The following is a 15516-nucleotide window of genomic DNA, read 5'->3' on the forward strand; positions in this document are numbered from 1 at the left end:
CTTGAAAAATACCATTCATAGTTACATGATGTTCACTTTTCAGATTGGCTCTAATCCATTTGGTGGTGAATCAGCATTGTTTTTGTTAAAATCTCTTGATAAAAATGACAGTAGTGCTTTAAAATATCTGGAAATGTTGGTAAGTTTAGTGTCCCCTGTGTTTTGGTTATAAGTATTGTCTTATACCTATACCTTATACGTAATTCCTGTGTGGTGATGATAGACTGATCAAGTGCAGCTACATATACAGGAAGATTATTGTATTGGACACATTATTTAGTTTAGTATATGGTCGCAAGTCCGGTTAAGTGATTACAATGCTCCAGCACACACATCCCTGATAGCACTGGCCAAAATCCACGAGTGCGGCTTTCAACTTCTTCAACATCCACCATGTTCACCTTATTTGACCCCGTCAGGCTATCATCATTGGTTGGCGGAGAAGTTCAAAGCCACTCATGGATTTGGGCCATTGCTGCCGATTATTGGTTCAAAACAGCTGGACATTTTAAAGATTCGCCAAATTTGAACAACGTTGTATTTGAAATGATTTCATTTGTAGAATATTGAAGTTACGGGCGAGTTTATGGATTTAAAGATTATTCTGGAAGTTGATAGAAATATGAAGATTATTCATGGAGGTTTAGTGTATGATGATACCTATACTATTCCCTCATCGTTTAGAATGGATGACGTAGACAGTATTCTACATAAAGATCCTATGAGTATACTAAAGAAGTAAGTTGAAAACAGATTGTCAATTTCTTTAATTATATTACATAGGGGTTTCTGACTTTCAAATTTTTACTGGGACACTGACAGCTGAAACGAACGGAATGCCAAAATATAAGATTAAAGCACTTTCATCAAATATATGATTTAATCACTCTCAGCATCTTCTCAACGTCAAGCAATTACGAATTGCGTCTAATACCTTGATTGCAATAGCCACCTTTCTTGTATCACGGAATTTTGTAAACGCAGCGATTATTTTGATTATATGCTAGCGAATATAGCCACTCAAGAGTCCTCGACTGAAAGTCTGTGGTGAACATAATGGTTACAGTATGTCTGGCAAGGGCCATGATTGTTGGTATTAGCTGGCGTACAATCCAATCAAATCGTTACTACGATACCAGAATGGTGGCTATCTCTAAGTCAAGGTATGAAACGAAGTTCGTCTTTACACTGTGAAGATGCACTCTAGTCAACGCTACCATTATATTGTTTGCATATTTTATTTTGAAGGTATATAACTCAAGCTGGATATCGTTTGATTGATTTCTTTAAAGATTTTGATAAAGATAGCAACATGTTTATTACCAAGGAAGAATTGACTCGAGGATTAAAGGTACTGACGCTGTTGATAATAATTAGTTTTCCTGCAAATCAAGCAACTGAGATTACAGAAAGGTTTTAATATCATCAAGATTAATAGCAAGATTGGAACTTTTTCTCACGATATGAATCATCTTGAATCTTGATATCTTGATCTAAAGAGATTTGGAATGCTATTCTGAAGCTCAATAGTCAGCGTTTCCACTTTTTATATTAAAATAAAATGAACAGTTCCTACTATGCTATTAAAATTTGGCAACAAGATTGTCACTTTGTCATAAAAAATACAACTTTGCTGCTTTCTTATTTACAGACTGCCAATGTTACTATAACAGAAGCCCAATTTCAGGATTTATTCCAAAGACTTGATAAAGATAAAGATGGAAAAATAGATTACGGGTAAGAATCAAAATTATTTTCCAGTCAGTTTCAACTTGGAGAAGACATTCATAAACTGTCAGGTCGTTTATGCCACGTTTCCTTATGTCAATAGAAACATATTTTTGGACGTGTTCCAGAGACTATACTAACAATGATATAGTAATTTCTATGGTAAAAAAAATTGTATGGTTGGGGACTTACGGCTATAAGAATCTTATATATTTCCTTCTGGATCCTAGGGTCATGTATCAGAATTATTCCTATGCAAAATATTTTTATCATGAGAAAATCCTACTTTTTGGAAATTTGTTTTGATAACTAAAATGAATGTTTTGTATATTTAAACCAGTTTGTTTTAATTTCAGTGAATTGATATCTGGTGATAAAGAATACAGAGAACAACAGCGTAAATTACTACAACAGAAATTAGATGCAGAAAAAAATCTCAAATCTTAGTTTTTATCAAAAATTACTGAATTTATATCAGGTGTTAGATATGCCTATATTCATTTTTATTTATAAAATAGATAAATAGATCTAAACATCTAAAGTATTTCTGTTTTGAAACAATTATCACAGTTCAGTGAAAGAACTGATGGTAAACAATTCCATATGTAGCTATAAAATAAAACTTTTTTGAGATAAATAATATATTGTATTAAAACCATATTATATGACTACATTACAAAGTGGCAGCACATGTATTTTACACACTGGTAAATATCTCAGCAATAATAGTAATGTGATTTGCAACATAAAAATCGATTTTCAGTTATGTTTTTCATAATTTGATTGCATGTATTTCATCATATTGCGCTGAAAGTCTTTGTCAAGAAGTAGCAGTAAAACAATCTTGTGACATCTTGTGAATTTTTTATAAAAAACAAACAATAACATAAATAAAACCGATATAAACAAAAAATAACAAAAAAAAGAAATTAGTCAAATAAATTTATGATGCTATTGAAAATTAATTTACTCTTTTTAGGCCAATAATTTATTAACTAAAGTGTTTAGATAAAATGCATATAAAGCTTATTATAGGTTCAAATAGTACAAATATAATAGCATGTTAAATATCAGTCCAATACAAATATAGAATATTAAATATCAGTCCAATACAAATATAGAATATTAAATATCAGTCCAATACAAATATAGAATATTAAATATCAGTCCAATAAAAATTTAATGAAAGTACAAATATAGCATGTTGGTCCAAAATAATGGCAGTAAATAAAAGTTTGGCACAAAGCATTTCTGTTGAAAACAAGATGTTCATTATACAGAACAATACAAGATGTTCATTATACAGAACAATACAAGATGTTCATTGTACAGAACAATACAAGATGTTCATTGTACAGAACAATACAAGATGTTCATTGTACAAAACAATACAAGATGTTCATTGTACAGAACAATACAAGATGTTCATTATACAGAACAATACAAAGAAACACAAAAAAAACCAATGATATGTGACTACATTAAAATAATATTTTAAATGAAAAAAATGGTTGATTTATGAATTTAGTGTCTCATATAGAATTATATAATAATGAACATGCAATTTTCAGATCTATAATACTATTTATTTGGCAGTAAAAATATAAAAGATAAAACAAACTGTTTATAAGACAAACAAAATTTTATCAAAAACAATGAATAGAAACAAGTGTAAAATATAAATAACATAGTTAGCATATGGGTGAAAATTTGGTTATTTGGTGGATGGAAGCTTCAAGACAATACTGTTCATGCAAAATAAAATAACAGCACAATAAATATGTCATTCATTACAATAAGTGTACTACATTTATTTCAAGCAGTTCAATTAAATATAAATAATTGGAAGCCTTGACATATAGCACATGTAAACAATAATATTTAATTCAACCGGTCAGCTCATTTAGTCACCATACTAAGGGTTTGAGTTGATCTTATAGACTCTCCTTAATGCATTGTAAGAAGATTGTTTTAACTTTCACAGCAGCAAACAAATGGACAACATTGCCCAATCTAGAAAATATAAATATATTTTAAAGCATGACAAGAAAGACCTGGAGTCATAAAATCGGGATAGGATATGTTGTTCACAGATTACTCAAGATATTTCAAACATTTATGCCTTTTCAGAATATCCTTTACTTGTCATTACAAATGCTGAGTAAGTACTATGTTATATTTTAAGGGAAACAACGTTACACTGAAATCACAATGAGAAAAATAAAATGATACATATCTCAAGAATTTAATGTGACCTTTTAAGAAGAAGTTACGTAAATATAAATGCATTTTTTTTTTATTGAGGACCCTTCTTCAGTTGAATTAATACCTTAAGATTAACAAAGCTTTTGAAATTTCATTTTCAATCAAACCGATTTGGCAGTAATATGTATGACTCTTAAAAACATCCAAAAATAGTTTAAAGGTAGATTTTCACTCTTGAGCTTTAAAAATTGATAGGCAATGTAAAAAACTTGTGTAAAATATTTGATTTTAAAGTAGCAAAAAGCTCTGATTTCAAATGTTCTTTTTTTTTTATTTAAGTGCCTTATAAAGCTATTATCAATGAAATAAGCTGTGACTATAAAGTAATCTAAGAAGCCTTAGAAAGAAAAATGAAGTATGGTGGCAAGAATATACTTCAAAAAATATGATCTTGATCAAATAGTGTTATGTATCTGAAGAACTTCATGAAGTTCCTCTCTTCTTGATAAAAGACAATGTTTTTTCTTGAGCTCTACTACCAAGTTCTTTAAAATGACCTGGAAAGAATGTAAAAGAACACTCATAAGATCCCTTATAATAGGTAAGTTGAGAAAGTGAACTGAGATAATTTGAACATTTTCTTCACCTAACCGATCAAAATACTGTATAAAATTTTGGAAGTTTTGAGTCAACATGGTTAAAAGCATATTGAAGCACATTGCTCCTTCCTCAACATCTGCAAAATGTTATTTGTTCTCACTTAAAGTGCATCATCCCTACCTAGATGTAAACTAATAGATTTTTATTGCTCTGAGAGGATGTAAAAACTCTCTCCAAAAAGCTATCTAATTAACGACAGGGCCTTTTTTCATTTCAAATTCCTAGAAGAGGGTAAATGATCTGGTACATCAGAGTTGTATAAATATATTACAATTATAATTAATAATATTCAACATTTATACATAATATAATTTATATATTACCTGGTAAGGTGAAGAAGCCATGAATGGAACCTTTAATTAACAGACTATCAGCATCAATATTACATTCCTTCATTAATCTTTTATATTCTATTTAATACAGAATGATATGAATACTTTATAAAGGGACATAACTCATTCTCATAGTCACATACTTCAAAATGTAAACATTATGCAATCAAAACACACAAGTATCAAGGTATTCTAAATAACCTAACAAACACATCTCATATGTCTTTCCAAACAAACACCCAGATACTTTGTTCAAGTTTAACATCTGAAACTTATTGAGTACTGTACTGACTAAAGAAAATACAGGTTTCATTTTGTTTTGCTACAAAACTAATGACATATTTCTCCATGTCAGCCCTTTCTACTTCCTCTATTATGGACAAATGGAAATTCATAACTCACCATAACCTTGATCTTTTATTGGATCATTATCAGCTAGTATAAACAGAGCTGGTGGTAGATTAGAGAAATTTTGACGTAACAACGGGGAGGCTCTTACATTCTCACTTTCTGTGTTCTCATTTAAAAACATATTACTAAACCTAAACAAAAAAAATATTATTATACCATAAAAATACAAAGTTAAAAATACAACAAAATGTAAATGTACTACTTATCACTACCTTATTCACTCATTTAGATTGAGATAGGCAACATCATTCAGTGTGCAATTGGAAACAATCATGGAAAATACTCTTTCTTCACTTCAACATCACACAATGTCTTTGTTTATATCTTCTGAATATTAGACATTCTTCTCAACATTCCTTTTAAATTGTGTCTCTGTTTATAATAATAATAACTTTATTTTGGCAACCCATTTAGACAGAAGTCTAATTTTCAATAGGTCCCACTAAACTACAAATTATATACAAGATTACAGAAAGAATAAAAATACAGAAAATGTTTAACAGAATGATGTAATTTAAATATGTAATTCACAAGCTAATAGAAAACAAAAGGATTCTTACTGTTCTAGCAATTTATTCAACAAAGGACTGTTGGAATATTCCTGACAGCTTGGTTGACTAAATCTCAAATCTAATATTGGATATACCAAAATCTACAAAAGATAAAATAGGAAAAATCTTTAGGACCACTTAACTAAACAAGATACTCTTTGCCAGAACCTGTAGTTTACCATAGGGGAATATTCAATACTGGTAGAGTTTCAACACATGTTAAATGTGTGAATAGGTCAAGTATATATTATATAAATTCTGCACAGAATTATAATTGGTGTTGTATAATTGGTTTAGTAATTTCAATTACATTGTTTTCACAACCACTTTACCAAACAAAATGTTTGCTTTCCTTTATTTCAGAGTATTCATTTCATCAATATATTCCTTTTAACAACATTAAGCAGCCATAGTAAACTAAAGTCAAGTGAAGTCGGAGTTTAGCTGGAGTTTTAGCCAAGGTGGTCTTAGTTATCAGAACTAGCTTCCAGGTCTATCTTTGGTTACAGATAATTAAGAAAAAAAAATGTTGAACAGCAAAAAGTCAGTACCTGGAATGCTATACTAGGAACTTCGTGACAGACAGTAGCAGCCACAGTTCCACCACAATCTACACCTAATACACCTACTTTACTATCATTAACACCACCTAAAATAACACCAAATTAACTGTCATCATGCTGGTAAGATGAAAATCTACATTATGGGATATTTGTTTCACTTTGTTAGCACCTCAACTTCAGCTATCTGTATCACCGTTTAGAGGTGACTTCCTACCCCTCACAAACCAACAAAATCATACTGTGAAAATCACTGCCAAGATGTTAAATAGATAATCTAATGGGCATCTATTATATATGAAATCAAAATATGGGTCATTTCTGAACCTCAGAATGCTAATAAGGGGCAAACAAGACCTAAAGCTAGGAGTTCTTTACGATATATTACACTAACAATATTTTATAGGGCCGCAGAGTTTCTAAACTTGATATTTCCCCTTTAACTTACCTATTAATGATTTATTCATAATGACCCATCTCATTACACATTTAGCATCATCAAATGCAGCAGGAAACTTGTGTTCTGGTGACAGTCGATATTCAACATTAACAAAGATACATTCACTGTCTCTAAGAATAACAACATTGATATTAAAGAAGTTGAAAAAATTGATGACTTCTCATGCCATAAATCAAAACATTACAATACAGTACATATAATTTTGGGGCAAAAACATAAAAAAATCTTATTGTTAAATTTGTTAGAAATGAAATGGAGTGCAATTGAAGGTACAAGCCATTTTTCCTTGTAATCCTAATGGCACCACCACTATATTTACATGTAACATCCTCAAATTATATTTCTAAATGTTTTAATTAAAACAATAAATATATTCATATTATAAAACAGTTTCCTGTTTGTTGTGTAGTTATATTCATAATAATTATTTTTTTTTTTATCAAACAGACCTCTTTAGTTGAGTAGGAAAACATCAAGGGGTATATATTTTAGTGTATACTTGTAGCTACTTTTTTTGAAACAATGTCTCACTCTGTGACTGGTAGGGGCTCATCCAAGCAAAATGACACTAAGGGGTTTTGGTCACAGTTGTTTGTTTCTTAAATGGCTCATTATAATTATCATTTCAAGAATTAAATTATCTCTGTGATGTTAGTAGCTCATTGTTTCATTATATGATTGGTCTGGTATTAAAAAAAAATTTTTAGTTTTGTAGAATATTACCTTGCCAGGATTTTGATAATTTCATCATCAGTTTGTCTGGAGCCTGCTACAAATTTTCCACCATGAAAATATACTATAATTGGTGTTCGGGGTTTACAAGGACTTGGTTTATAAACTGATACCATTATACCATCTAAATATAAAATAGTATTCTCCTTTACATTTAAAACAATCCCTTGAACCATCTATATTGGAGGATTTTAAAGATAAAAATTTGGAATCTCTGAGTAAGACTGTTTAACCTTAAACAATATCTATTTTATGAGGGTCAAACTGATGTTTGATTATAAATGTAGTACATGTACTAAAGTTGTTGAAAATCTTGAAAAATAAAATCATAGGAATTGGACAGAACATAAACCTCATACTTGTCCTACAAACAAGACAATATAGGAATGACTCTGTAACTGTAATAAGTCAAATTAGGAAGTAAACGTATATTATTGCAGCATTAAGATTTAAGATTTTTCATGATTTCTTGACTTGATGAATACACTAAGTTTAAGGGATAGATGCATCATTTCTTAGACTAATCAAAATTATGCAATTTCTAGTAACTTACTTCTGAAGACTATTTGATATATATTCAAAAAATGGCACACCTATCTCTTTTAAGGGAAAATAATGAAGTATAAATTTAAATCTTTCAACTGTATATAGAATATCAAAAACCAGAGTCTGTATTGCCATAAAATTCTCAGACACAATATCTAACAGGCAGAAATCTATTATGTTTATAATAGACAAGATGAATAAAACAGCAATAGATAATGGATAATCAATATAAGATGAAAGGATAATGAAATGAGTTTTTATCATTCATACAACACATTATTTTATACAGATGTAATCAAAGACTTGTGTTTTCAATCAGATTAAATTATAAACATCTGGCACGTATATAAACTTAAATAAAATGGAATTAAGTTCAATTATGCAACAACTACAGTATTAACTGTCAGTGGTGTAGTCAGGATTTCATTGACATGGGGGCCATCATCTGAGCACCTGGCATCCCTATGCGAATTATAGAAAGTATAAGTTATGGTGAAGAAGCCGATAAGAAAAAAATATTACCACCGAAATACCCTGCTGTTAACTGTTTATAAGTATGCATTCTTCTTTCTGCAATTGTATTTCCAACTGCTAGTCTACTTCACAGTTTATTTTTTGTCAGACGGACCCTTATCATGATCTCCGGTAGAAGAGGAATGTTCAACATGGTGTATTGCAGGACCACTGATGTCATAGAAGATGAAACAAATAGCAGAAGTACACAATTCTCTTCTTCAAGCGAGAATAAATGAGTTTACTAGTCCTGTCAAGGTTTGAATTTCAACATTATTTGTCCAACCTGTATTTGATGTCAGATTCTTGCCAAAAACAGACATTTGAGCTGGTCAGGGCTGGAATATACAGCAAAATCAACAGCCCTGATTAACACTTCAGCCGGGGATTGAAGATAGCTGGAATATGTTCTGGTAATGTCAGATGTCCTGATCAAGATCCAGACAGGATTGATTAACAGATCCAATTAATAGTGGAGCTACCATGACACAAAAGAGTGAAAATTCCCTAAATTTAAAATGATCATCCTTTTAACAACCATGTTTACCAAGCAAATTATGTCAAATCTTATTAATCTTAAAATTTTATCGCAAGTAAGTTTAGATTTAAAATGTAGGCCTGACTACAAAACCTTTCTAAATTACTTACTTCTGTTTATTTTACTAAATATTAACTTCACAATAGTTGTAAACAATACTTTAACCCTCTACCAGTGTCTTATACTGAACAGTAACTTGTTACTTTCAATCACCCTAATCCTTCATTTACTCAAAGTGCTACGTCTGTCAAAATATTTTTAATAGATTTGTACCCTACATTAAATTAATAGTATGGACTACATTATATTAGAATCGTCCTGGTAATAAATCACAGAAAAGAATTGGTTATTGAAATATTTTCACAAATCTTGTGTTACTACTGTTATAGCCTAGATATCAATGTATTACTGTATTAGCTGGCCTTGGTCGGTTTAGTTTCACACCATAATATATTCTTATACAAATGTGTATGTGTCTGTATGTTTTACAGTGCTTATATTTATTCAGTGCATGTCATTAAAGCCGAATATCAGTGTAAAACTGTCATCATTTGAATCATAATCATACTTTACCTGAGGAAGCAAAAGATGGAACTTTAAATTCTTTAACATTGCCTTCGAACTCCACTTCGCCCCCATATTTTTTGGACCAGTCCAGTGATGTTTGTCTCATCTCTTCTACAGTCATAGATTCGAATTTCCCCGGTCCATCAGAGCAGACTTCTTTCAGGAATTCCACAGATTCTTCATGCAATTTGCATTTTGCCAATAATTCCTGTAATCCCTCATGCATCCTGAAATTCCTGAAAGAACCCACTAGACACTTCGACTGATATTAGACAGATTTTCGCGTGCTCTTTTGACATCAAACGGAAGTATAATCGGGCGATTCTATTATGAGTAAAAAGGTAGTTCAAGTAAACTAGCCGCGAGTTGGAATAGTTCTGATAAATTCTTGTTATACTTAAGAAATTATGGAATATTGTTAAAGATATTGAACGTGATAACTGTCGTTAAATTTTGATAGAGTAAGTTCTCTTCCGTTTGATAAGATAAAACTCTGGATGATCTGATTACAGAACATAAATGAATGGATGGGAGTAATAGGCGCTAAGCACTTGATATGGTATCAGAAATTATTCTTGTCTCCGAGCTTATGAAACTCAGAAATTTTTAATTTAGTCCTAATAGATTATAAGATGGTACAGCCAACTCATTAATATTCAATAGGATGAAATATGTTATGAAGTTATCATATTCTCATGTGAGAAGAGGATGATTATGCAAAATCATTTGAGTGTAGGCTAAAGTTATCATAGGTAATCTTGAAACATCTTCCTAATTCAAGCCTGCTTTTAAATGTTAACAGGATACCTTGCAAATGTATCTTAATCTAGAGCCACTACTAGTCAGAAGTGAAAGCTGCATATATTTCTATCATTTAAAGCTAAGATTGTTTGGAGATTACCCAGCCAGATGCCAAGCTCCTTAGTCTAGTCAGGTTTGAGTAGTCAGAGAAATTTTGATACCATCTACAGGTTGCGACATATGATTTGGATGACTTATCACCTTAGAGAGGCTTAGTGAAATCTTCCTGGTCCAAAACATCTCTCACTTTTATTGTTGTAGCAATATTCCCAAAAGCCACAATATTGTCTCTCTGGCCCTCTCCCAAGTGACTATTGGTTGGGGTCTGCAGATAGAAATATACATTCCAAATAAACAAATTAACAAACTTGATCAGTAGTCTTGGATCTAGTTAAAAATCATCAGATAGTATTCTGCTTGTGAGAAAGAAAACATAACAACATTTTGGCATAATATGAAATTCATTATAAGTACTGTAACAGAATAAACACTATTTCTTGAATTTAAAATAAACATAGAAAGAAAAGAATGTACAATCTTTGTGTAAGATGCAAATATAAATATATACTCTATTAGTACAAAATACCTTTTAAAATGATCATGCAAATCATTCAAATTAAAAATCATGATTAACTTTCATAAACATACATATAAACGCAACATGATAAACTATGAACACAACTAACAAACTGATTAAAAATACTGTTACATTCACTAATAGTGTTACTTTGGTGCAAAAACTAAAAAAGCATGTAAATTTTGTAATCCACAAGGACAATTTTAAGTTGAAGTAAGTTCAAGTAATTATAACAAAATCTCTTGATACGTGTGTACTTGTCTATTTCATTTAATATATTTTGCAGCCTTAGAGTATGGTTTAGAGTTTTGCTGAAATATCTTCCTATAGGGGTAATCGAACTTCCTTACTGATAGTGTATCAGAATATTCAAAGCGATGTCTTGCGTTAAAGGGGTCTATTGGTTTGAAGAAAGAACTAATTGAATCTCTTTCCTAATCAGTTTGACACCTTCACAACACGTAATATCATTGATTCGGCACTTCTGTTTTTATTTTAATACTTATTCCTTGAAAACTTTCAGAATTGTCGTTCACAGTTTTATTATTTGTATCAGTTCCAGATTTTATAGAATTATCAGTAGCCTGTGTCTCTTTCTTCGGAGTAGAATGATGTGCAAAATAATGTTTACTAAGCTGAGATCTGCCGTTAAATTTAGCATAACAATGATCACACTCAAAAGCTCCAGTATTATGAATATCAATATGAGCCATTAAAATACTTTTATATGGAAAACTTTTTCTACAAACAAAACAAGTGAATTTAGAAACAGAGTCATGTTTTACTGAATGTGCTTTCAAATCTGCATATTTGACAAAACCTTCACCACAATTTTCACATCTAAAGAAATGTTTGGGTCGATGTAGATCTAATTGAGTTTTATCTAAAAACTTTTCACCACAAATGTCACACTTGAAAAACTTTTCTTTCATATGAGAATGCATGTGTTGCCTTAATTTATCTTTCTTATTGAATCTTTCTCCACATAAATGACATGCAAAGCCAGTTTCAGGCAGGCGAGTACGTTTAATTACTCTTCCCTTATCACTATCATTATTACCTTGTTTCCTTTTTGCTACTGTTACTTGAGGCTGATTTTGTGATGCAGCAGGGGGTTTACTGATAGCACTGAATATGTTGGGAAATTTCAGAACGATTTCTGATGGTTCAGTAGGTCTGGTAATTATCAATGGCTGTTTAACTGATCCTGTAAAACCATTCGGATTAGATGAACATGGTTGAGGGTCAGACTGAACCATGGTTTGATCTGGTAGGGGATCAGAGTGAACCACTGATTGAGAGTCTGACTGAACCACTGCTTGATCTGATTGGGAATCAGACTGAACCACTGACCGATCTGATTGAGGATCAAACTGAACTACTGCTTGATCTGATTGAGGATGAGACTGATCCCCAGCTTGATCTGGTTTTTCCACTTTTATTTTTATAATTGAAGGCACACTAGTCCCAGGAAGCACATTACTATCACTATTTTCAACCTTAATATTATTCAAAAGAGGTGCTTGAACAACATTAGTGGAATCTGATGGTTTTAAGCAGTTTTCAGAAGCTTCAGTTTTTGGTACCAGATTTATTCCTACCTTAGAATCAACAACTGATTTGGCAGAAGTGCCAATGGCAAATGTTGACACAATTTCTGAGTTAGGTCTTGTTGCTGGATTGTCATTTTCGATGTGAATCAAACAATGTCTTTCTAACTCCTCATAACTATGAAATATCATATCACAGACACGACATTGGTGTTTTTCAGAATCACCCATTTTGATTGACTGCTTCCTGAAAAATATAATCCAATAACATTTAATGTTTACAACTAATTTCAAATAACTAATAAAAATAACTCCCAAAAAAATAACACAAAGACAGTCTGTTTTGTCGTCAAAAGGATATTTTAGAGCACCTGCTAATAGAAGATATAACAGGTAGGCCAATCACTATCAGTATGGAATATAAGTTGAAAAATGAAACAGTATTCCTGGGGATCATTATTATAACAAAAAATACAGTAATATGCTTTGCTGATGGCATTACAAATTTGAATATTGATGGGTCATTTAGATAATGATGTATGAAATTATTCAGCTGCAAATTTTTGCCATGAAAAGGGTGTTCATTTAAGTTAACTTATTTGTTAATTAGTCAATAATGTCAATTCGACTATGGTATATGACCAACCAAAGATGAACCAGATGGCAGATGTGCAGGTCGAATAATGATGACACATACACATGGCCAGACATGGACATAACAGACATAAAAAATTAAGTGGTCAGTCATTTGTTCGTTGAATTGATGATATACAGGAAGATCTAGTCTACCATCTTAAAATCGAAACTAAAGTAAGAACAAAAATTTAACCTGTGAACCTGTAAATGGCAAGGGCAAAAGGAAGTCAGCGCTGAATCTGTTTAGGCTTATTTCCTAGGAAGAATCATGAATTATCATTTAAAAAAAAGTTTTCATCAATATCTCAAGAGTATTCCATTTCGCCATTATCAAATCATCACACAATTGCTCATACGGTGAAAGTCATTATGTTAAGCTACCTTATTATACATTTCAACCCCCAACGACTTGAATAATAAATTGTAACGTTTTATTGACTTCCGGTTTAGATGAAGGATCAGTTCGATTTGCTGAGAGTACTAGTCATAACTACTCTTGTCTTAAGTGATTTCAATGAAGTATTTCGTTATAGTCCATCATTTCATCATATTGGGTATAATTGAATTTGGCTACAAGTCTTATTTCTGAGCGAGGAAATTGTAAGAAAGATTCATTTATATCCACTCACTGTTTGGACACGGGTCGTTTTATTTAGTGCCCTTAATCTATGCAATTATTATCTCCCCTGAATTTCTCTTCAATCGATTAAGAAATCGGTCACATGATCAAAAAACGACACATAATTTATGGTAACATCATCATAATCATGTAAAAGTGAACAACCCGCATATTTTGTCTGGTTTATAGTCATATTGGTATGTATATAGGTTTCTACAGTTCTTAGAATCATGTTGAATTGCTAATCATGCCACTCTGTCTCAGTCTTAGTTGAAAACATGATATTTGATCTGTAAAAATGTCAATTTCTTCATTCTTGTCTTTTTTGTAGGGTAGGCCTATATTCAACTATTGTATTGTAAATTATAAATGATAGACTTAATGGTTTCACTTTACCAGTATTTACATTATCAATCCCTTACCTAAAAAATTCAAAACCAAAGACTACAACTTGATCTAAGAGTTGCACTTTGCTATGACAAGAATACGTAATGACATGTTATAACTTATAACTTTCAATTGCAAACAAACTTGCTGTATAAAATTAGAAATCTTTTTCAATTTCATGACAATGACAAGTTTACAAGAACTAAAACATAGGACCGTAGGAGGCATAGTTTGTTTTACATAATTCATATATATATAATCTCTTTTCTGAATGTTCATTAAGATTTATTCTTACATTATCAATCAATCTATTATCATGGCACAGTCTGTTAGAGTTGTTATTCTTGTAGAATATAGCTTTTTTTTCTTTCTCTTTTTCCATACATTGGTCTTGTTTCTTACCATGAATTCTGTGTCGTTGCCATAGATAAAGTTGTAGAATTGCTTGAAAGCACATGTGCTATATTGTCGGATTAGATTACTGTAAACGTGAATCAGTCATTTACCACAGTTACCATCATCAAACCTGCTGTGAAAAAGATCTACTTCATTCACACCATATTTTAAAGAAATATTGACTATTCTAGGAAATCCTGTGATATTAGACATCATTTCATTTATGGTAAGCTTACCTTTCTTGCATGTCTTGCAATTAGGCTTTACAAAGTAGAGAGCATCATAGATGAGAATTATTTTTTAATTGAATGAATATGGTGAATGTAACTATATGAATAGTAACAGCTGTTGATTAATGCAATGATTATTTTCTAGTTTTTATGTGGAATTATTTAAAGATTATATTGATAAGCTTAGTCCGTTATGTTTATTATTAGCTTTGTTAATATCTTCGTTATATTATTTAAAACAAAAAGGTTAAAAAGAGATGTGAAAATGAAATTTGTCTTCTAACCTCCACTTAGTTGGTAGCAGTAGCCTATAAAAAATTGTTCAAATAGTAGAGGAAGAAGAAGTTATGTTGGTTGTGTTTTATAAAAATCAGAGACTAATGACAAGATTTACAACATGCTACTGTGTGAAAATCTGCCTAGACATAGTATGGAAATGTTCCATTATATTTGTGTTGATAAACTTTGAGTGTATGGCCATGAGGTAATAAATGCCAATAAATGATTGATCAGTATT

The 15516-nt window shown here is 31.1% G+C and overlaps 4 protein-coding genes across 4 annotated transcripts in view; 1 reads left to right on the plus strand and 3 right to left on the minus strand.

Moving 5' to 3' along the window:
- Positions 1-136, plus strand: part of LOTGIDRAFT_93017 (hypothetical protein) — a gene marked incomplete at both ends in the record, with an annotated part of 12377 nt that extends 12241 nt beyond the window's left edge. The window contains one exon of the mRNA XM_009048245.1: positions 44-136. Within this exon, the coding sequence (XP_009046493.1) occupies positions 44-136 (93 nt within the window). The remainder of the gene's footprint in view (positions 1-43) is intronic.
- Positions 137-3910: 3774 nt separating this feature from the next.
- LOTGIDRAFT_230465 (hypothetical protein) lies at positions 3911-10056 on the minus strand. Its single transcript, XM_009048246.1, has 8 exons — positions 9810-10056; positions 7631-7763; positions 6896-7017; positions 6439-6536; positions 5897-5988; positions 5328-5467; positions 4917-5003; positions 3911-4490 (listed from the first exon to the last, which is right to left on the minus strand). Exons 1-8 carry the CDS (start codon positions 10027-10029, stop codon positions 4417-4419), a joined length of 966 nt encoding a protein of 321 aa, XP_009046494.1. The 5' UTR covers positions 10030-10056; the 3' UTR covers positions 3911-4416.
- Positions 10057-11783: 1727 nt separating this feature from the next.
- Positions 11784-12206, minus strand: LOTGIDRAFT_76033 (hypothetical protein; the record flags this gene model as incomplete). Its single annotated transcript, XM_009048247.1, has 1 exon — positions 11784-12206. A coding segment is annotated over one exon (423 nt), but the record flags the coding sequence as incomplete, so codon positions are not given.
- Positions 12207-12256: 50 nt separating this feature from the next.
- On the minus strand, positions 12257-15016 carry LOTGIDRAFT_230466 (hypothetical protein; the record flags this gene model as incomplete). Its single annotated transcript, XM_009048248.1, has 3 exons — positions 12257-12388; positions 12783-12978; positions 15006-15016. The coding sequence occupies 3 exons, from the start codon at positions 15014-15016 to the stop codon at positions 12368-12370; spliced, it is 228 nt and encodes a 75-aa protein (XP_009046496.1). The 3' UTR covers positions 12257-12367.
- Between the last annotated feature and the right edge of the window lie 500 nt (positions 15017-15516).

This window comes from Lottia gigantea (assembly GCF_000327385.1).
Source record: "Lottia gigantea unplaced genomic scaffold LOTGIsca_12, whole genome shotgun sequence".
Lineage (NCBI taxonomy): Eukaryota > Metazoa > Mollusca > Gastropoda > Lottiidae > Lottia > Lottia gigantea.

What these genes read in the sequence shown, in the direction of transcription:
- LOTGIDRAFT_230465 (XM_009048246.1), bottom strand. Translation starts at nt 10,029, where the DNA reads ATGCATGAGGGATTACAGGAATTATTGGCAAAATGCAAATTGCATGAA. An exon ending in ATTATCAAAATCCTGGCAAG is followed by an intron (nt 7,018 to 7,630) that starts GTAATATTCTAC and finishes TGTTATTCTTAG; the next exon opens with AGACAGTGAATGTATCTTTG. An exon ending in AATAAAAGATCAAGGTTATG is followed by an intron (nt 5,004 to 5,327) that starts GTGAGTTATGAA and finishes TGTATTAAATAG; the next exon opens with AATATAAAAGATTAATGAAG.